Raw genomic sequence first — 22,672 nt, forward strand, 5'->3', positions numbered from 1 at the left:
CTGATGAGAGATACTCCCCAGAGCAACTGCACTTGAAAAGGACATAGACGAAGACACGGATCCCGAAAAATGGAATTTGCTGTATCAGAGAGCACACACAGAGGAGGGCCAAGTTTTAGTTCACTTTTGTTCCTAAATACCAGTGTCTGAACAGGAGTCAGGCTAGGTGTATCGACATCAATTGGGGAACCCATTACCTAATATAGATTTCCGGGTACCACCCATGGAGTTTCTAACCCAGCAGGTTTGGGACCAGGCCTGGGAATGTATATTTTTAACAAACTCACCAAGTGATTCTGACATGCAGCCAGGTTTGGGAACCTTAAAAGGCTTGCCTTGGTGAGTTCTTCCTTGAAGCAACATTTCAATGATGGGAAGCTGAGACCTGTTAAAAGATAAACTGAGGCATATTAAAAATTTTAAGAGTTCATTTGAGCAGAAATTGATTCAAATTCAGCAGCACCAAAACAGAAATGGTTAGGAGCGCTCCACTGACAGGTGCTGGGGGCGGGTGTTGGTGGTGATGGGGCTTTTATTGAGAAGAGGCAGAAGCAAAGCAAGGATATTATTTGATTAGCTCTAAAGCTATGGCCAATAGCTATATAGCTATAGTGGTTGCCTTATTTGGGAAACCCTAGTTGGCTGTTTGTGATTGGTTGTCCTTAGATTTTGATTTCTTAACCTCAAGACCCTTACAGACTTAGGTTTTTGTTTGCTTAGGAAGGCCGCTAAGGTATGAGAACGACCTCAGTCTAATGGCCTCCTTGTTTAATTAACTTAACAGAAGATAGAGGGCTGTGGCATGTGAGGAAAGATTGGTGAGTAGATCTGGAGGGTTCAGAGTGGGTCCATGCCCTGTGAGGTCAACCATGAACTGAGGCAGCGTTCTGGGCTGTGGTTCAGAGCCCATGTGAGACTGCGTGCTGAGCCCGGTTGCTGGCAGGGTGTGCCCTCTGAAAAGAGTTGTGTCCATGGCTGACTGGAACAGCCAAAGAGCCGAGGGCAAAGGCCAAATGGAAGGCCAGGATCCCTGGTTCTAGGACACTAGGGGGCTGGGACCGGTACACTCATACCCTATAAATACCAGAACACAGAAAATGAAATGGCCTGTCTACTTAGCTAGGCATCTAAGTCTGGGCTGCTTTGGTCAGAATTTTGCAGAAGACAATGTGGTCCCCACTGGGTGAACATAAAATCAAAACATGGACGTAGCACATACTACATGCTTCTAAGTGCTTTTCACATACTCATTTCGTTCTCATAAAAACCCTGTGAGCTAGATAATAATATTATTCCTTTCTATATATAACAAAAATGAGACCCAGAAAGGTCAAGGAATTCATCCATGTTCTCACAGCTAACCAGTTGAAACACAAATTATCAGGGGGCCATTGATCAGACCTGCTAATCCATGATATTTTTATGGAAAATATTTCTCTGGGTTATCATGATTAAGTGATAAATTATTAGAGGAGAAGACCTGGGAATAGGATGGTGAGAGAGTGAACTGCCCTAACTCAAGAGATTTTACATTCAGCCCTCGATCATGGTAGCGGTTTATCAGCTCTACAAATTATGCAAAGCAGACTTTTCATCTCTGACAAGCGTTGGTGGATTTTACCTTCCATTCTGCTGTGTCGTGTTCAGGGAATTCAAATTCCTGTTCAATCTGTTTAGGCAAACCAACTAAAGGAGACTAGAGAGACAGCTCAGGAAGGTTATGTGAAACTAGGGGAGCAAGTGAGGTTAGGCAATGTGGTACAATGGAAAGGGCAATGGTTTTGGAGCCATCTTGAGGTCTTACGTGATTTAACTTCTCTGAATCTGTTTCCACATCTGTAAAATGGCAATAAAGATTATCATCTTGTTGGGTTATTGTGAAGTTTGAGATATTATACTCTATTCAACAAATAAATGCAATGACACTGGAGTGTTTCAAGTCACACTACTAATTAAAGGCAAAGCCAGGGTTTGTGGATCCATGTCTATATGCTGCTAACACCCACATTTGCTCCACTATTTCACACTGCCACCTTGGAATCTGGCCTTCAGGGGCATGAGTCACAGCTATATCCCATGTGACCCAAGTCAAACTTCCAACCCAGAAAGGCCTTTCTATGTTATCCAATGGCACCTGGTCATTCTCCTCAAGGGTAGAGGATGGAGGCACTTCCACCCACATCACTCTTCTGTCTTGGTTTGACCCTCTAGGACAAAGAGCTCCATTTTAGAAGGGTGAGTCTGTACCTTGTTTTTTTCTTATCCCTGGGGCCTCAACCCGGGTATACTAAGTAGAATCTGATTTAAAATTGAAAAGGGAGAGGAATGTAATGTGTGCATTTGTTTAAAATTCTGACCACCTAAGTGCATTCAAAATATGTTTGAAACAGGCCAGAGCTCCAGCTTGGCCCATACAAGACTTGCATGGAAAAACCATTCATGCCATAGGTTTTGCTTGAACCCATTTTATGGCTGTTTTTATTCTTCATTCTCCTTCTCTCTCCTAAAAAGCTAAAAAACAAAAATTGCCAGTTATCCCACAGACTGCCTTGTTGCTTTCTGTGTAGCTCAAGCCTGATTTCTTGTTCCCACTGCCCACTAGCTGTGCATCCTTGGCAAGTTACTTAACTTCACTAAGCCTTAGGTTCCTTGTCTGTAAGGGTTGCTTTGAGGATCAATGAGATAATCCACTTAGCATGGTGCCTGGCATATAGTAAGCCCTCAGTAAATGTTAGCCATTGTTATTACTAGTAGTGACTAACCATTTGTGCTTCCCTATGTGACCAACTTGAACCACTGGTTCTTTGCAAATGGGTGTGGTAAAGTCTACTTTCCACCAGTATACGATGGTTATGTTACAGTTGCGGGGGGGCGGTTCTCAGCAACTAAACTCTTTTAATTCATGATTGACTACTTGTTTTTGTTTTTATCACGCAGCTTGCGGCATCTTAGTTCCCGAACCAGGGATTGAACCCACTCCCTCAGCAGTGAAAGTGGGGAGTCCGGGAATGGACCGGCCGGGAATTCCCCTATGATTGCTTTGATTTCAAGTCTCAAAAGAACCATCTCAGGAAATAGATCTCTGCCTAAACTTTCTAAGTCTGAGCTCCAATCACCTCCTTTGTGAATCAGCAATAATTTCCTTCTTTTAAATCCTAAAACATTGATAGCCCCTCCCACATGAATTTATGTTTGTTGAATAATTATTATTTTATTGGTTCATTTATGTATATTGTCACCATTAAGGCATTCGCTACTTCAACCAGTTTTTGACTACCTTCGGCATGCCAGTAATTGAGCTAATTAGATTTTAAATTCTTCATTAGTGGGTCTTCTTATTTTGATTTTCCTGAAAGTCCTGCAGAGTTCTGGTCACAGTGGACGGCACCTCAGTTCTATACAATGATTATGTCCTTGAAAAATGAATAAAATAAACTTTTTGGAGGCTAAATTTTCTAATCGGTAGCTGACTGAGTGAAGAGTCTATTACAAACCACTTCGCAAAGTGAAGAACTCTTTTGTAAAGCGAAGGATCCCTTCCTTTTTCATGAATCGTATGCGTGAATTCGGGATTTCTTAAGATGGTATTAGCTCACAATCCGTCAGTACGCTTTCGCTTTCTGACGTCCCAGGACGTCGAAATTCGGTTGACAGCCTCCCGCTAGAGGGCGCGCAACTGCCAACGGAGATTCCACCCGCACTGCGCAGCCTCAGTCCAGGGATGGGCGGGAATCCCCTTACGGACGCCCGTGACGTCACCGGAGGGCGCGGCCCGTGGGTGTGGGCGGGGCCTTCCCCTCAGCGACGGGCGGGGCCCGGCCGAACCCCCTCAAACAGCTGAAGTGGGTTGCGAGTGGGAGGCGGCGGCTGGTCCTCAGCGGTGTTTGGGAAGATGGCGCCTCCGGTGACTGACCGGGGGCTGAAGAGCATCGTGTGGCAGAGTGAGTGCGGTGGGACAGGGGCTGAGAGAGGGAAGGCCAGGAGGCCGCGGCGCCGGGCCCTGCTTTCCTGCCCCAGACCAGCAGTGTCTTGGGGAGCCGCCACGGGCACTCGTTGCTTTGGCTCCCACGTCCATGTTAGCACTTCTTCTTTCTTTCCTTCCCAGCCCTCGTTCTGGCAGCACCAACGATGGGCGGGGTGCGGGAGGACGCGGCCTTCTCGCAGGCGTCCGGCACCCTCTGGGCTGGCTCGGCCGGGCTCTGGCCCCGAAACCCCGCCCTGCGTGAGCGGCCCTGGGCCCGGCTTTTCCGCCCGCGGCCCCTGCGCGGTTCCTCGCTTGCGCTGCCTCCGGGGCCCCACCAGTCGGCGATGTCTCTCCACCCGAGACAGTCTGAGCGCTGTGTTTCTCTATCCCGCTCCTCCCCTTCTCCCCACGCTTGAGTTTTCCAAGACTGCTTACTCTGCTTATTCGTCTTAGTATCAGCAGAGTTTTACTAACCGTACTTTACAATGCTTGTCCTTTAAAAAAACAAAAAGAAAACCTCACTGTTAAACAAACCCTTCTTCCCTTCTAGAAGAACCCACTTTCTAAAGAGTTCTTGAGAAGGGACCATTGGAATGATTAAATCTCGGGGCAAATCTGCACCTTCACCTCTTCCTTTCCACTCTCGGAGCCACTCCCTTCTGCTAGGACTGTATTATAATACGTATTGGTTACTGATATTCTGCCATTGTGCTGTATCATCTACGACTTTCATAAATATCACTCCACACCTAGGTCTGCCAGCTTAGAGAAGGAATGAAACCGCCAAGAACCAAACAGGAAGAACCATCATTGTTTGGCATTGCTGGGCTCAAAGTAATTATGGTCTAGTAGTGGAAGGGGGTAACATCTAATTAGTATTTCTGGCTCCAGCTTGTTGAGCAAGGAACAGAAATAGTGACTGAGTTAACAAAATTATGGGAGTCACAGAGTTCCTGTGTAAAATTAAAACTCCAAATCGGTAACTGGCATACTGCTTAACATACTAAAAACAAGGGTATAAATAGAAGGGGAAAAAAGTTATGAAAATTTTTTTAATTGGATAATTATAAGGTTAGCATTTTGTTTTTCAGAATTTACATGGGTCCCTTTTAAGGTTTGGTAATGTTTTAAAATCACAGTGGCATTTAAATACATTTATTTGAAAATGGATAATGAATTGTGTTGTATAATTTCCAAGATGGTCCTTAACATCAGCATTTATCAGAAAAAAAAGGTTAATGATAGTAACCTCGGTATTGATAGCATGGAAACTAGGCAAGAGGGAGCGTTTACAGGTAACAAAATTTCCATCTTGTGCTGTTAACTTGAGGTAGCACCAGGATACCTACATGGAGCGTGAGATAAAGAAGAGGGGACACTGAATGGAAGGAAGTGTTGTACAGATTAAAAAAAACAGTTCTTCGAAATTTTGTGGAAATAGGAACATAACTAAAAGATAAGATGATATTCATTCAGCACTTAGTTTAATTAAAGTAGAGAGAGAAAGAGAAGTGGGAGCCTCTGAGTTCTGTTAGCAAAAGGTGAGAAAGTCTGAAAGAAATGATGGAGGAATCTCCTCAGGGAGAATCATATATTTGGGAAAAGGTTTTGCTAGGTTGAAGGTAGTATAGTTAGGTCAGGTTAGAAAGATAAATAACTTAACCTTCAATTTACCTGTAAAGTAGGGAGAAAGGAACTAATATTTTTTGAACATAACTCTGTGCCAGGCACTATTCTTTACAAATATCAAAACAATAAGAATTATTATCTCTTTAACAGATGTTAAAGCTGATAACACCTATTATCATAGCTGCATAATTCTTAATAGACAAAAAGTCAAAAACAACCCAAATGTCCATGGACTGGTGAATGGATAAATAACATGTGGTTATGTCCATACAATGGGATATTATTGGGCAATAAAAAAGAAGGAAGTACTGAAACATGCTACGGTATTTTTTTTTTTTTTTTTTTTTTGCGGTACGCGGGCCTCTCTGTTGTGGCCTCTCCCGTTGTAGAGCACAGGTTCCGGACGCGCAGGCTCAGCAGCCATGGCTCACAGGCCCAGCCGCTCCGGGGCATGTGGGATCTTCCCAGACCAGGGCACGAACGGTGCCCTTGGAAACATGCCAAACGAAAAGAAGCCAGTTGTAAAGAACCACATATTGTATGACTCCATTCATATTAAATGTCCAGATTAGGCAAATCTATAGAGATTAGTAGAAAATAGATTAGTGGGTTTTTTTTTTAATCTATTTAATTTTGGCTGCGTTGGGTCTTCATTGCTGTGTGTGGGCTTTCTCTAGTTGCAGTGAGCGGGGGCTACTCTTGGTTGCCATGCGAGGGCTTCTTGTTGGAGTGGCTTCTCTTGTTGCGGAACACGGGCTCTAGGCGCACGGGCTTCAGTAGTTGTGGTGCGTGGGCTCAGTAGTTGTGACACTCGGGTCTAGTTGCTCCGCGACATGTGGGATCTTCTCGGACGAGGGCTCAAACCCGTGTACCCTGAATTGGCAAGAGGACTTTTTTTTTTTTTTTGCGGTACGCGGGCCCCTCACTGTTGTGGCCTCTCCCGTTGCGGAGCACAGGCTCCGGATGCGCAGGCTCAGCAGCCATGGCTCACGGCACCAGCCGCTCCGCGGCATGTGGGATCTTCCCGGACTGGGGCACGAACCCGCGTGCCCTGCATCGGCAAGCGGACTCTCAACCACTGTGCCACCAGGGGAGCCCGGCAGGAGGATTCTTAACCACTGCACCACCAGGGAAGCCCTCTTCTAGAGCTTTAAACTCCAAACAGGCCCTGGCAGAATGCAATGGATAATAATGCTTGTGAAAAGTAAACAGTGGGGAGAAGAAAACAGTAGATCAGTTTTGTAATTTTCCCCCATTATTCAATAAATATTATTGAATTCCTAGGGGAATACAGCAATAGAAGGCAGACAGGTTCCCAGCCTTCTTGAATCTTGCATTCAAGTGTGGAATAATAGAAAATAAGTATATAAACAAAGAATAAACATTATTTCAGTCTGTGATATCTATATATAGAAAGGGACTGTTGTAGGTAGGTGGATCAGGAAAAGTTTCTCTGAGTAGGTGACATTTGAGCTGAGGCCTAAAACATGAGAAGGAATCAGCCTTTAGGGACCACATTAAAACATCTTTTAAAAATTTAATATTTGAATGCAAAGGGCTACATTTATTTACAAAACTAATTCCCATACTTAAAATCAGTAAAAGTTTCTAGTGCTTGGTATTGCTCATTTGCCACTTTTTGCTATAGGGGGGAATGGTAATAAAAATATCACTGATAAAAGATTTTAAATAAAAATTTGATGAACTTTATTTGAAAAACACAGCAAAACAATAGTAATTAAATCGACCGTAAAGCAAGTTGAAGCCACCTATGACATTTTTTTCCTTATTCAGTATAGCCTATTTTCTTTCTTGTCTATAAACAATAGTCTAATGTCTGTAATTCACCTTGTATATTTTACAGGAAATGTTAGAGAAAATGAACTGAGTAAAATTACAAATAAAAGTAATCAGAATGTATTTATCTGAGCCAATTCTTTGCACATTAAATCATAAGCTTTTTGGGTTTTTTTCACATTTTTCTTCTAGTTCTTATATAGCTTCAGATATATTTTTTATTATTTGTCATTTTGTGACTTCCTTTTTTTAAACAGTTAACATTAACATAACTTTTTCCTCCTCCTTCGAAATCTTTGTAATTAACAATTTTAATCGTTCTTTTTTTTTCATTACGCGGGCCTCTCACTGTTGTGGCCTCTCCTGTTGCGGAGCACACGCAGGCTCAGCGGCCATGGCTCATGGGCCTAGCCGCTCCGCAGCATGTGGGATCTTCCGTGACCGGGGCACGAACCCGTGGCCCCTGCATCGGCAGGCAGACTCTCAACCACTGTGCCACCAGGGAAGCCCTAATCATTCTTAAATACCTTGATGTGGCAAAAAAGTTTGATAACAGAAAAGACTGTAAAATAAAATTAATCTTCATCCCTACCCAGACCCCAGACTCCTTTGCCAGAGACAACCACTCAGGTTTCTTATAAATTCCTTGAGAACTTATTTATGCCAATATAGGCATGTATAAAATATATTTTTTTGTTTTTTGTTTTAATCAATTATCTTTGTTTTATGTCTTTTTTCATTCTGGTCACTTCTTTAAGTTTATCTTGTTGAGAAAAATTCTCTTCTTTTACTTTTTGGATATTTGCAGAGTCATGTATTCTTTTAAATCAGTATTTATTGACTACCCTGTGCTGCCCACTATTCTAGGTGCATACTCCTTGACCTCCTGGAGTTTACAATTCAGTGGGAGGAGACAGGTACATAGGTACTAAGTGCTATATTAGCAGCATGAAGAAGTTTCATGGGAGAAGAGAAGAAAAAGGAATTATTTCCTCTCTGCGAGTGGATCAGGGGAGACTCCAAATAGGAGGTAACAGTGAAAGGTAGTAGGATTTTGCCAGACAGGGAAATCTGAGCCAAGACCCAAAGATGTGAAAGTATGTGATTGTTTATGGAAGAGGGAATAATTCCTTTTGTCTGAGTACAGAGTATTTGTTGCAAGAAATAGGGGGATGAAGACTGAAAGGTAGGTTGGAGCTAAATTGTTCAGACATGCTGTAGCAGTGGTGAGCTACTAAAGCTGAAAGGCTTTTTTTCCTCCTTCTCAAACAGCAGTCATCAGCATTTTGGGGACTTACTAGAACAGTGCTGAAAGGAAGTCATTTTCTTGTTCCTAAAGTTTTCATTAAGTATAATGCTAGTGTAAAGTGCACTAATGCTAAATGTGCAGATGGATACATTAAAAAAAATTTTTTTTAATTGGGGTATAGTTGATTTACAATACTGTGTTAGTTTCAGGCGTACAGCAAAGTTAATCGGTTGTACATATATGTATATACACTCTTTTTTTTTTAGATCCTTTTTCCCATATAGGTCATTACAGAATATTGAGTAGAGTTCCCTGTGCTATACAGTAGGGCCTTATTAGTTAGTTATTAGTCCTTATTTAGTTTTGGCTGCATTGGATCTTCGTTGCTGCGCACGGGGTTTCTCTAGTTGTGGCGAGTAGGGGCTACTTACTCTTTGTTTTGGTGCGCGGGCTTCTCATTGTGGTGGCTTCTCTTGTGGAGCACAGGCTCTAGGTGCACAGGCTTCAGTAGATGTGGCTCACAGGCTCTAGAGCACAGGCTCAGTAGTTGTGGCACATGGGCTTAGTTGCTCCACGGCATGTGGGATCTTCCTGGACCAGGGCTCGAACCCGTATCCCCTGCATTGGCAGGCAGATTCTTAACCATTGTGCCACCAGGGAAGTCCTAGATGGATAAATTTTTATTCATGTAACTACCACCTAGATTGAGGTATGGAATGTTTCCAAGCACCCCATAACTCTTCCAACGCCAAATTCCACCCTTTACCCCAGAGTAACTACTGTTCTGACTTACATTGCCATCAAGCAATTTTATAGCAGTGGCTTTTTACCATTCCACCCTTATGTTTAAGAAAGGAATACTTCAGGCTGCTTGTCGGGTTTTTAAAAAATATTTATTTGGCTGTGCCGGGTCTTGGTTGTGGCACTCGGGGTCTCTGTTGCCACATGCGGGATCTTTTTTAGTTGCGGCATGTGGAATCTAGTTCCCTGACCAGGGATGGAACCCAGGCCCCCTGCATTGGGAGCATGGATTCTTAACCACTGGACCACAAGGGAAGTCCCCCTTCAGACTTTTAATTGTAAAGTATTTGCTTGAAGAATAAATATAGAATTTACTAAATTTCTACCTAGAAATAATTGCTTTAATATTTGCCTTTGTATATATTTAGGTGGTCTTATACTAGTCCTCAGTTTTCATATTGTTCATATTTCATACATTTTTTTAAAGATTTTTTTGATGTGGAGCATTTTTTTTTAAGTCTTTATTGAATTTGTTACAATATTGCTTCTGTTTTATGTTTTTTGGTTTTTTGGCACGAGGCATGTGGGATCTTAGCTCCCCACCCAGGGATCGAACCCACACCCCCTGCATTGGAAGGCAAAGTTTTAACCACTGGACCACCAGGGAAGTCCCGTTTCATAAAATTTTAAAACAATAAACCTTGAAAGGTCTAAGTGGTCTTTCCCATGAACGGGTCAATCTGTTTTTTGTTTTTAATTTATTTATTTTTATTTTTGGTTGAGTTGGGTGTTCGTTGCTGTGCGCCGGCTTTCTCTAGTTGTGGCGAGCGGAGGCTACTCTTTTTTGCGGTGCTCAGGCTTCTTATTGCGGTGTCTTCTCTTGTTGTGGAGCATGGGTTCTAGGCGTGCGGGCTTCAGTAGTTGTGGCTCGCGTGGGGTCTAGAGTGCAGGCTCAGTAGTTGTGGCACACTGGCTTAGTTGCTCCGTGGCATGTGGGATCTTCCCGGACCAGGGTTCAAACATGTGTCCCCTGCATTGGCAAGTGGATTCTTAACCACTGCGCTACCAGGGAAGCGCAGGTCAATCTGTTTTTATTCAACTAGTAATGAGTATTACTTTTACCTCTGCCCCAGGCCCCTGGGATTACCTTTCTAAAGATTCTTACCTGTTCATTTCCTGTTTTCCAGACAAATCAGTTTTTCTTGCATATTTATCAGGTTTATTAGTTTCTCTGTGATTAAAGATAGTTGTACAAGTACACCTTGGCATTGCTGATGCTATACGCTACCTTGTTAGTTCTTTTATTTTTCCTTTCAGTGTTTTCACATCCTCTTTGGTGTTACAGTTTTAAATACATTTCCTTTTATATATAGGAGAAACAGAAGGAGCAAAGATAGAGTAATTGGTATTAATAGGTCATTAATTGGGGGCCATCTGGACTGGTGGAAGATTAATTTAGAGATTAGGTGGAGGCCAGTTGATGGAGGATGTTGAATAGTAAGAGTCTAGATTTTATTCTAGGTAGGTAACAGTGAGCATTTGAGAGAATGTTGAGGTACGTATTGATATAACAGGGCTGTGCTTCAGGAAGATGACTCTGACAACAGTGTGAAAAATGGATTGGAAAAGTTAAAGGGGTTGGAGGTGGAAAGCAGGAAATCCAAACAGGAGATTATTGCAGTAGTTCAGTGAGAGATGATGAGAATCAAGGCAATGCTGGTGACAGCGGCAGTCACCAGAAAGAACAATCAGTACAGCCTAATGATTAGAAAATGGAGGAAAGAGGAAATAGCTGATGACTGTGACTAAGAAAATGACAATAGGGCTTCCCTGGTGGTGCAGTGGTTGAGAGTCCGCCTGCCGATGCAGGGGACACGGGTTCGTGCCGCGGTCCAGGAAGATCCCACGTGCCGCGGAGCGGCTGGGCCCGTGAGCCATGGCTGCTGAGCCTGCGCGTCCGGAGCCTGTGCTCCGCAACGGGAGAGGACACAATAGTGAGAAGCCCGCGTGCCGCAAAAAAAAAAAAAGAAAAAGAAAATGACAGTAAAACTCATAGAAATGGAGAAGTCTAGAGCAGTTTTTAGGGCATTTAATCTTAATTTGAGGCACAAGGAGAGATGAGGATTTGTGGAAAATTGAAGGATTCCTGGGGGTTGAGGGAAATAGGGAGAAGTTAGTCAAAGAGTACAAACATCCAGTTAGAAGATGAGTAAGTTCTGGGGATCTAATGCACAGCATTGTGATTATAGATAACAGTACTGTACTATATAATTGCAAGTTGCTAAGAGAGTAGATCTTAAACGTTCTCACCCCAAAAAAGAAATGGTAATTATGTGAGGTGATGGAGGTGTAAACTAACACTACAGAGGTAATTATATTGCAGTATATGTGTATCAGATCAACACATTATATACCTTAAAGTTACAAAATGTTATATGTTAATTATATCTCAATAAAGTTGGGGGAAAAATTAAAGGATAGATCTGTTAGAGGATACTTTGATGATGAGTATGGTCTCTGAGGAAGAGTATAGAGCAAGCAGAGCAAAAGTAAGAGAATTGACTCTTGGGATGTATCCATATTTAGGGTGCAAGAGAAATGGATTATAAGGTTAAATAATTCTCATTAATAATTAGAGGAAATACCATTTTAGTTCTGTCATATTAGTTGATGTGATTTCCTTTGACTCTTCCAAACACAATTTACCTGTAACCACATCACTTTTCATGGATGCCCCTAATCTCTGTCCACAAAACTAGTTATCTCTTTATCATTTTTGAGATGCTAACACTGACTGGCTTGGTATCCTCAGATTCTAAGGTATCCTCAGATTCTAGTTAGAAATAACGGCAAGCCACATATGTTACTTAAAGTTTTCTGATAGCCAAATCAAAAAAAACAGGTAAAAAACATGAAATTAAATTTTAAAATATATTTTGTTTAACTTGATCTATCCAAAATGTTATCATTGAAGCATGTAAATAACATACAAAATGATATTTTAAATTTCTTTTTGTACCAAGTCTTTGAAATCTGGTGTGTATTTTGTACTTGCAGGACATCCCAGTTCAGGCTAACCACATTTCAAGTGCTCAGTAGCCACATGTGACTAGTTTCTGCCATATATGACAGTGCAGTTTCTAAGGTGGTAAAGACTGGAATGAGTTCGGCTAGGGAGCTGTTCAGTCTGCTCCATCATAAATTCCATGAGCATTCATTTCTAAGAGAAAGACATAAATTTGGCAAAAATTAGCAAAATGTCTTTGATTTTCAGCTTGTTTTATGTATACAGGAATAAAGCAAGCTTAGAAAGGGAAGTACCGTAATGTTTCAGTGCCTCAGTGCTACTTGAGGAAATCCTTCCTCTTTGCCTGTAGAATACCAGAATCCACTACTTTAGGCTTAAATTATGGTTAAATACTTCAGGCTTTTGCCATAAATCTATATAACATCATAATCTTCCCAGAAACATATATAAGCCTCTTAATATCTTAACACTTCCACACCTTCTCAATCACAATAAAACCTTTCAGATCACAATTCTTATGATGAGTGTCAGTAACCCTTATTAAATATACCCTCTTCTTGGACATGTCATTTTTTAACATGGTGCCAAAAACTTGTTGGTAAATTTCCAAAAGCATTAACTTAAATATAAATTAAGAAATAGAAAAGTTTAAATGAATTATATAAGTATCTCATTATCAAGAATTAATGGGGCTTCCCTGGTGGTGCAGTTGTTAAGAATCCACCTGCCAGTGCAGGGGACACAGGTTTGAGCCCTGGTCCGGGAAGATCCCACAGGCCGCAGAGCAACTAAGCCCACGCACCACAACTACTGAGCCCGTGCTCCACAACAAGAAGCCAATGCAATGAGAAGCCCGCGCACTGCAACGAAGAGTAGCCCCAGCTCGCCGCAACTAGAGAAAGCCCGCGTGCAGCAACAAAGACCCAACACAGCCAAAAATAAAAGTAAACAAAATAAATAAATTTTAAAAAAAGAATTAATGAAAAACAAGAGTTACTGTAATTTACATTTAATTTTATTTTATGTTTTACATTACTACAGTTTCCAAAATTAACTGAGAATTAATAAAACATTAAGTGTGGGAAATTTTTATCTTACAAAGTAGAATAATAGGTATTTGTGTGAATTGCCTCTGTGTATTTTATTTAGTAATTTAAAATATATGTTTACATTAATTTTGAAAATCATTGCAAGGAACGCATTAATAAATATTTACTGATTATAAATAAATTCTGAATATTTGTATCCTAATGCTGTGACACATTTTTGAAAATTGTAGTAAATCAGGAAGAAACTTACTTATCTAGTTTTGATTGTCAGATGTAATTTAGCAATGGGCCAGTTAGGGCTATTCCTGTGGGTTTTTTGTTTTTGTTTTGTCCAGGCCATGGTGGCATGTGGGATCTTAGTTCCCCAGCCAGGGATCGAACCTTGCCCCATAACAGTGGAAGTGCAGAGTCTTAACCACTGGACCACCAGGGAAGTCCCAGTTTCTTGTTTTCATCTTGTTTACTTAGGATTTAAGTAAATAGGAAAAACCAAGTGAGATATTACTTTCAGAAATATTTTCCAGATATGTTTATATAATTAAATATGTTAGCCTTTTAAAAAATTTTATTTATTTATTTTTGGCCGCGTTGGGTCTTTGCTGCTGCGTGCAGGCTTTTCTCTAGTTGCGTTGAGTGGGGGCTACTCTTCATTGTGGTGCGCAGGCTTCTCATTGTGGTGGCTTCTCTTGTTAAGGAGCGCGAGCTTTAGGTGCACTGGCTTCAGTAGTTGTGGCTCATGGGCTCTAGAGCGCAGGCTCAGTAGTTGTGGCGCACGGGCTTTGTTGCTCCACAGCATGTGGGATCTTCCCAGACCAGGGCTCAAACCCATGTCCCCTGCCATTGGCAGGTGGATTCTTAACCACTGCGCCACCAGGGAAGTCCCTAGCCTTTTTAATAATATTCTTATTCTCAAAGATTAAAAATATATTACAGTTTAAATGTACCATATAGGTTATGTATTAAAGAGAACTGGATTTTTACTTCGAGTTTAACATGTGAATGTGCTTTTTATGTAGCTGAGCAATTCCAGTTGATATTTCCCCAGCCATCTTGGACCTTTTGAGTAGTTATTCTGACTGTTGATTAAAATTCCTAAATAGTTCCCTTTTTCTTTGCAGAGATAAAAGCAACAGTGTTTGATGACTGCAAGAAAGAAGGCGAATGGAAGGTAGAATTTGCATACTCACATAGAATTTGCATGAAGCTAGAAGCCTTTATTGAAGACTTCTATATATTTTACTTATTGTACTTCTATAAAAGTATAGGGTCTAGAACCATACTGCTTGTGTTCACATCCTAGCTTTACCTCCTATTAGCTGTGGCTTCTTGAACAAATTACTTGACATCTCTGTGCCTCTGTTTCCTTATCGATAAAATGGGGATGGAAGTACCTCATAGGGTAGTTGTAAATATTAAATGAATTAATCCATGTAAAATGCTTAAAATGGTGCCTAGAACAATTATAATTCTACAAGTGGCATTTTATAATTTTAAGAAAATTTGATGTTAACATACATTTAAAATGAGCAAGTTCTCTGCTTCAAAATGAAAATATTTCTATTTGCTTACTTATGTATAATATCATATGTCTGTACATTGAGGAAATAAATTTCTAGGTCATGCAAGTTAAATGAATTGAGATAATTTTGCCCACTCTCCTAATATTTTAATTTTATATTATAAAAAGTTTATAAGTTTGAGTAGGTTTAATGCATTAAATTCTGTCTTTTGTGAATTCTTGGCAGTCAAATGCTGATAATATTTCTTAATTTATATTCATTTTAAGATAATGCTTCTAGATGAATTTACCACTAAGCTTTTGGCATCGTGTTGCAAAATGACAGATCTTCTAGCAGAGGGTATAACAGGTAAGTGTTACAAATACTCATCATGGAAAAACTTTTCTTATTATGATTGGGAGAGTTTGAAGTATTAATAAATTTTAGTAATTGTGTTTCTCAGGGGGTTATGTTTTATTTTTTTAGTAATTCTAGCCATAATAATTACACTGGACATTCTTTTCTTTGTGAATCTTCAGAATAACCTCTGTAAGTCAGAGTTTTTTCCCTCAGCTGAGACATATAATTAAGCACCCCTAACCAAGACTAAGTTGCCTTACTGAGTTTGTTCTTCAAATTTTTTATTCTTATGTATTTGTTACAGTTTTGTATGCTGATGCACTAGGTTTACCTTAGTATTTTGATGAATGTTTGTGGTTTTCATGTATTGTTTTTAAATGAATAGTAAGATTTATGTCATAAAATCAACTTTTGTACATATTTACAAGTGTGTAAGTTTCTCTTTATTACCTAGAAATGAGACTATTAATTGTAAATTTAAATCAGCTTTAGTGTGGGATTATGGGAAAAAAATCACACTACCACAGTTGCTGTCTTCCACTGGGCAGGATTGTGTTAATGAGATTTTAATTTCTCTTTCATTTTGGAGAGAATACCAATATCTTGTACCATTCATAATCATATCATCATCTATATAACTCATCATCCTTTAACTCATCTATTTAAATTTGCCTTCATAACAGCCCTTTAAAGACAGATATTAATACCCCGATTTGTAAAGTGAAAACTGGGACTCAAAGTCAAATATAATTCTTTTATATTTTGGATTCTAGTATAATATCTGTATCCTCTGTCACTCCTAACTTGTGAGGTTCAAAAGTACACCCAGTATTCAAGAAAGTGTGAGCATTGTGTAGAATGAGAGGATTACCTAAAAAATTTAGCAATGTTTACTTTTTGATATTTATTAATAAAATAATCTTTTATTGTTGATTACATATTCAGTTTGTGGTCTTTATGACCTTCAGTAGAAAATTAAGCTCTGAACTAGAAATTAGAAGATTAAAGCCTTGATTTTTCTACTAACTAGATAAGTGTAATATTGATTAAGCCACTTAAGTTTTGTTACGTTCCCAGAGTCTCTCTGACGTGCAGTTAGAGAACCATTTGATAATATGTGTACAGCACTATGAAGCTACAGAACCATTTTGCACTGTAAGGAGGTTTTATTGAATTTTTATAGACCATTGTTTCTTACTGTGTGTTCAGTGTTGATTGATATTGTTCAAGGAAAGGACTCTGTGGCCACATTAGTTTGGGAAACAGCATTAACAAAGCTAACCAGTTTTCTTTAGGACTATTTTGGAGTTTTTTATATGCTAGCAGATAATGTGGATCCCCTGTGAATAGGTATAGTATTAAGTTTTCTAAACTTATTTGACCACAGAAGCCTTTTTTGGGAAGTATTATATAGGACTGTATATCATGGAGCGTATTGCTGTGGATTGTTCTCAATATTCTCCAGTCACCTAGGTTTGCTCTGATTTAATCATAATCATATCTACTAACTTGAACATGGCACATTTCTTTTGAGTTCCACATCAGCTCACCTGCATTGGCCGTTCAGTGATCAGACTTTCTGTCTGCGTTCAGGTCATTTGTGAAAATATTCAGTGTGTCTTGGAACTTTTAAAAAACATGAGAAAAAAATACACGTGTGATGCGACCTCAGTGTCTCCACTAAAGTCAAGTAAAAACCTTTAAAAAAAATAGACTTGAAATTAGATTATTCCTTTGTCACTATTATAGGAATAATCATAAAAACCTTTCCTTTTTATCATTTAATAGATATCCACTGTTTTTTTTTAGCATCTTTATTGGGGTATAATTGCTTTACAATGGTGTGTTAGTTTCTGCTTTATAACAAAGTGAATCAGTTATACATATACATATGTTCCCATATGTCTTCCCTCTTGCGTCTCCCTCCCTCCCACCCTCCCTATCCCACCCCTCCAGGCTGTCACAAAGCACAGAGCCAATATCCCTGTGCCATGCGGCTGCTTCCCACTAGCTATCTACCTTACGTTTGTTAGTGTGTATATGTCCATGACTCTCTCTCGCCCTGTCACAGCTCACCCTTCCCCCTCCCCATATCCTCAAGTCCGTTCTCCAGTAGGTCTGCATCTTTATTCCTGTCTTACCCCTAGGTTCTTCATGACATTTTTTTTTTCTTAAATTCCATATATATGAGATATCCACTTTTCAGTGAATTGGAGAAGTGGCACTTTCTGCTATTGATAACCAGACATTTCAGAATCTTTTCAAAGTCTGTGTTCTAAATCATATTACAACATTTTAACATGTACGTTACTCTCCAAACATAATACATAGTATGTACAGCATAAGATGACTGTAAGATACTTTATTTTGGGCACTAAGCAATAAAAGTAAATTAACACAGATTTAACCATAATCTTTTAAAGGTGAAATTACAATTGTTGGGAGTGGAGATAAAAATAAAATTAACTATTTCCTCGGAAATCTTATTTGATATCCTCTCTAACAGAAGCTATGATAAACCTATACTATACTAGTATAAATTTAGGGATGAGAAAATGAATCATCGTATTTAAAAGAGAAGTCCAACAGTAGCCTTCCTTGCATGTCAGATTAATGTTTTAAATTCTTTCTAGGTCCTTTGCCAGCGTGAATCTTGAAAGATGGTTCTCTTGATTTGTAGAATGAAACTTTAAGTTAGTATTGTTTTAATATAGCCTTCATAGTTAATTTGACAATTTAGGGCTTACTAGTTTTAAATTCACTTTGTTTTATATTAGTTATTTATAAAGTTCTTAATTTCAATAATAAAAATATAATTGATTAAATTATGGTGATACTTCATTGTTGAAAAATGATTTATATTAATGTGTGGTTTTAAAAGAAAAAGTTAATTGGCAATTTATTTAAAGAATGTTATAGCAGTTAAAAACTTAGACTCTAGAGTTGGACAGATGTGGGTTGGAATCCTGTCTCTTCTTTCTTACTGTGTAACTTGGATAAGTTTCTTAACTTTTTTAAGCCTCAGTTACCTCATTTGTAAAATACATAAAGGGTTATTATGAGGTTTAACAGATAATTCATGCTTAGCCTGATTTCTGATATTATATTTTCTATTATTATAGTAGAATATTTTTTTAAAGAAATACATGTTTTTTTTTTCAATACACGGGCCTCTCCCTATTGTGGCCTCTCCCGTTGCGGAGCACAGGCTTCGGACGCGCAGGCTCATGGGCCCATGGCTCATGGGCCCAGCCGCTCCGCAGCATGTGGGATCTTCCCGGACTGGGGCACGAACTCGTGTCCCCTGCATCGGCAGGCGGACTCTCAACCACTGCGCCACCAGGGAAGCCCAAAGAAATACATATTTTAATTTTAAATGCATTTTCTTGGTTTCTTCATGGCATGTTGATTGCTTATGCTGGTAGACCTAGCTATCAAGTAGCTGCTTTATCTTTTTTTCTCATGATGAGCACTTAGCCCAGAGTTTAGGGAAGACACATTTTCAGGACTTTTTAATTTTTCAAGTGAAGACAAAGAAAATGTTAAGCCCAGGATATACAGTTGTGTTTCTATATTATTATAAATAAAGAAGTACAGTGAATTTCATTTAAAAATTGTTTCAAGTTTAGAAATATTTGGTTATATAAAATGACTTTTTTTTTTTTGGTTAGTTGTGGAGAATATTTACAAGAATCGAGAACCTGTCAGACAAATGAAAGCTCTTTATTTTATCTCTCCAACATCAAAGGTGAGTGTTTTGAATCTTTAAAAAGTATGTTCTTCAAAATTTTCACCATTGACATGATTTTCTCTTAGAAAATTCAAAGTAATAAAATGTCCTTTATTAGATGCTTAGGAGAGTCTCCCTGTGTTAGAAGACTGTTTCATTTGCATTCTTCTCAATGAGAATATTTAAGTGAAAGAATTCCTTTCTCCCCATCTATTAAAGCAGATTTTAATTATATAAAATGATAGAGTTTCTTTCAATAATTTGTACCCATGCAGTTTCTATTCAACCATAATTTTTAGGAGGATGGAAATGTATGTAAAAGAAATGGTCTTGGATTAATCTTTCATTTATCTTAGTGACTTCCCTATAGTATACATATATGTATGGGTGTACACACATATATGTATATGCGTATATGTATGTATATATATTTTTTTATGGGAAAGGTATTTCTTTATAATCTAACCATGATTTAATTCATACTTAAAGCCAAAACTTTAGAGCCATAAAGTATCAAATTCCTTTATTCTGTATAGTATCTGAGAATGCATTTTCCAACACATCCTTTGGCTTATTCTTAGAATAAGAATGTTAATTTGGCAATTCCAATTTCATTTCTTCTAACTCTAGCAGAGCAGACAGTAGGGAAAAACCCAGACATTTACTATATGGTCTCTACATATTGGCTGCTGGTGGATTTTAATGACGTTTTATATCTTATCCATAATATAATTTTATAAGATAAAATTCATGATTGGAAAAAATGAAAGAAGCACCATTTTCACCTACGAAATAGGCAGAGGGATTAAAAAAAGTGTGTATATGTAGACATTTATTTATCTATCTATGTATCCTATTCTAGCTGTCAATACCCATTATCAATGGTTAATGGAGTAGAAACTACTATATACTGCTAGTGGGAGTATAGATTAATATAACCTTTTTGGAAAATAATTCGCTGTATCAAGAACCTTGAAACGTTCTGAATCTTGGAGTTTATTGTAAAACAAAAATCAAATAAATTGTCAAGCTAAGTTTCAAAAGCAATAAAGATATCCAGATAAATTCTTAGCATTAACAAATACTGGTATGAAATACCATGTGACCATTGAAAATGAGGTTTCTAGAAAATTTTAATGATCTATATAAATGTTCATTTTTAATGTTAGTGACAAAAGCAGGATACAAAATTATGTATTCAATAAAGTATCAAAGGATTTAAAGAAAATAATACCTGAATGTGACTCCTTTATCTACTACAACCAACTCCAGTTTCTCTTCCTGTCCTGAATCAATTAGCTCTTGGGTTCTATAGGCCTCTCGGTGTATGTGAGGCCTTGGGCTCCTTGGGTACTTGTAGAGAAACTTGGTGTGAGATTTCCTTCCCCAGGGGTTGGGTGAGCACGTGGAGACCAGCATCAGAGAGTTCCCAAGCAAGGGTCATAAAATGACAGATTTCAGGAAGAGTTTGTGTATAAGAGATCTGTGAACCCTAGGGAAAAGGTCAGTTGGGTGGATTTTTGCTTTTATACTTACAGCCCTCAGGAGGAGAAACTTCTTTGCCTTCCTCTTCGCCTTCCTCTTCTTATGGTACTGCCTCTATTTAGGATACTCCAACAACTAAACCTAAGCTTCAAGTGAGCTGACAAAGAGAAGCAACCACACATCTAAGTAGGTCAGGTGGCCAGAGAGAGACAGTGTATTAAGAATGAAAAAAAAGGGCACATCTAGCAACGTATAGGGGCTTGGAGGGAAGAATGATAACCAGAACAGAAAAATAGTACACTTAAGAAGAGTCTGGTGTAGCACATAAACTTTCTGAAGCTCAGAAGTGTATTTTCTCAGTTAAATAGTTAATTGAAGAGGATAATCACTATGGAAATTTGAATTAATAGTCTAAAAGATAAAAATGGAGTATCTCAAAGCAAAAAAACAATCATTGAAATCATGAGGGGAAGGATAAGAGACTTGCAGGATAGATTCATGAACTCTAACAGAAATATACTAGTTCTAGGAGTTGCAGGAGGAGAAAAAGGAACAGATGGATGAGAGAGAATTAAATTGTTTGTTCTTCATTTTTGCTTTCAGGCTACTGTATCTTTAAAACTACCAGCATAGGGCTTCCCTGGTGGCGCAGTGGTTGGGGGTCCGCCTGCCGATGCGGGGGACACGGGTTCGTGCCCCGGTCCGGGAAGATCCCACATGCCGCGGAGTGGCTGGGCCCGTTAGCCATGGCCGCTGGGCCTGCGCGTCCGGAGCCTGTGCTCCGTCCGTAACGGAAGAGGCCACAGCAGTGAGAGGCCCGCGTACCGCAAAAAAAAAAAAAAAAAAAAAAACCAAAACAAAACTACCAGCATAGAGTCAAATACTATTAGACTATATTACCTGCTCTCCCTCCTCTTCGCAGTCTGCCAACCTTTGGCTTTTTCATTCTAATCCCCCTTGACAATTTTAGCTCCTAGCTCACTGTCAGTCTGTTCAGCAGTTCACCAGTCATAGTCTGGATGGTTTCATTTTCCCTGTAGGTAATACTTTCAGTATGTTCATTGACTTCTCAATTCCTTGATCTGTTATCTTCCAGTAGTCTTGTCTTTTATGTTGCTTCAGCTTCTCAGTCACTTGACCATTCCTAGAGCTCCTCGTCACCAAAACAGCACTCTGTTCATACATTTTACCTTACTACTTACTATGCTTCTAGCTATAACTGGCTAGACAACATAGCATCTTAAAAAATCAGTTTATAAATTAATCTTTTGACAGTTAAGGTTTTACTTCATCATCAAAATAATCTTAGTTATTTCAAAAGATAGCATATTTAAATTAGTATTTGATAAAACGTATATTAACATCTAACCTTTTTTAAGTCTGTAGACTGTTTTTTACGTGATTTTGGAAGTAAATCGGAGAACAAATACAAAGCAGCGTATATCTACTTTACTGACTGTAAGTAGCTTTGTAAAAGTTATTGCTTCATTATTTCAAATCCTATTAATTATGAAGTATTTCTTGTAATGCTATTTTAGTACTAGGGACTTTCTAGTTATTGTTTGTTCTAATTAGGTTAGAAGGAATCTAAAAATATAAGATTATTTCTATGCTAATTCATGGTAAGGTGATAGAAAATTAAATATTCCAAACTAGTTTCAAAAGATAGTCATTTTTGCTGGTATACAGGGGTGAGGGGGTTGATGGAGAGGGCTATCCCTCAAATTCTGTGCCAATAACAGGAAGAATTCTTCTTTAAATAAAAGTTTCAACTGGGGATTTGATTATATAATAAAAAAATAAGACCCTTTGGGAGATGCACTGAAGAAACTGCCATCTGTTTGCTAATATTAAGCGAGAAAACCTATCACATTTCTTTTTCCATGCTGTACATTCAAATAAAAAGCAGCTTTCTATATTATTTTTCCTGTAAATTTTTATTTATCTCATACCTAGTAGTAGCTTGCAATTTTTAAAAGGCCATATCATAAGTATTTGTCATTTAAGTAACCTTATATTATACAGAAATTCATGTTTATGGAATTGATAAAATTTAATGAGTATGAAGCCTCTTTTAATTTAAGGCATTTTGAGGATAAAGAACAACATGTTATAAGACAGCAGAAGCCAGTGGTTGATAC

The 22,672-nt window shown here is 38.8% G+C and overlaps 1 protein-coding gene across 2 annotated transcripts in view; it reads left to right on the plus strand.

The window, feature by feature from the left end:
- Positions 1–3,791: 3,791 nt before the first annotated feature.
- The window catches only part of STXBP3 (syntaxin binding protein 3), a 56,206-nt gene continuing 37,325 nt past the window's right edge, over positions 3,792–22,672 (plus strand). The window contains exons 1-5 of one of the 2 annotated variants that reach the window (XM_032644261.1): positions 3,792–3,941; positions 14,576–14,625; positions 15,244–15,325; positions 18,988–19,064; positions 21,911–21,989. In XM_032644261.1, the coding sequence (XP_032500152.1) occupies positions 3,893–3,941; positions 14,576–14,625; positions 15,244–15,325; positions 18,988–19,064; positions 21,911–21,989 (337 nt within the window). In that variant the 5' untranslated portion in view covers positions 3,792–3,892. The remainder of the gene's footprint in view (positions 3,942–14,575; positions 14,626–15,243; positions 15,326–18,987; positions 19,065–21,910; positions 21,990–22,672) is intronic. The other variant, XR_004351626.1, reaches the window with a different exon arrangement.

Source organism: Phocoena sinus, chromosome 1, assembly GCF_008692025.1.
Source record: "Phocoena sinus isolate mPhoSin1 chromosome 1, mPhoSin1.pri, whole genome shotgun sequence".
NCBI classification, from domain to species: Eukaryota; Metazoa; Chordata; class Mammalia; order Artiodactyla; family Phocoenidae; genus Phocoena; species Phocoena sinus.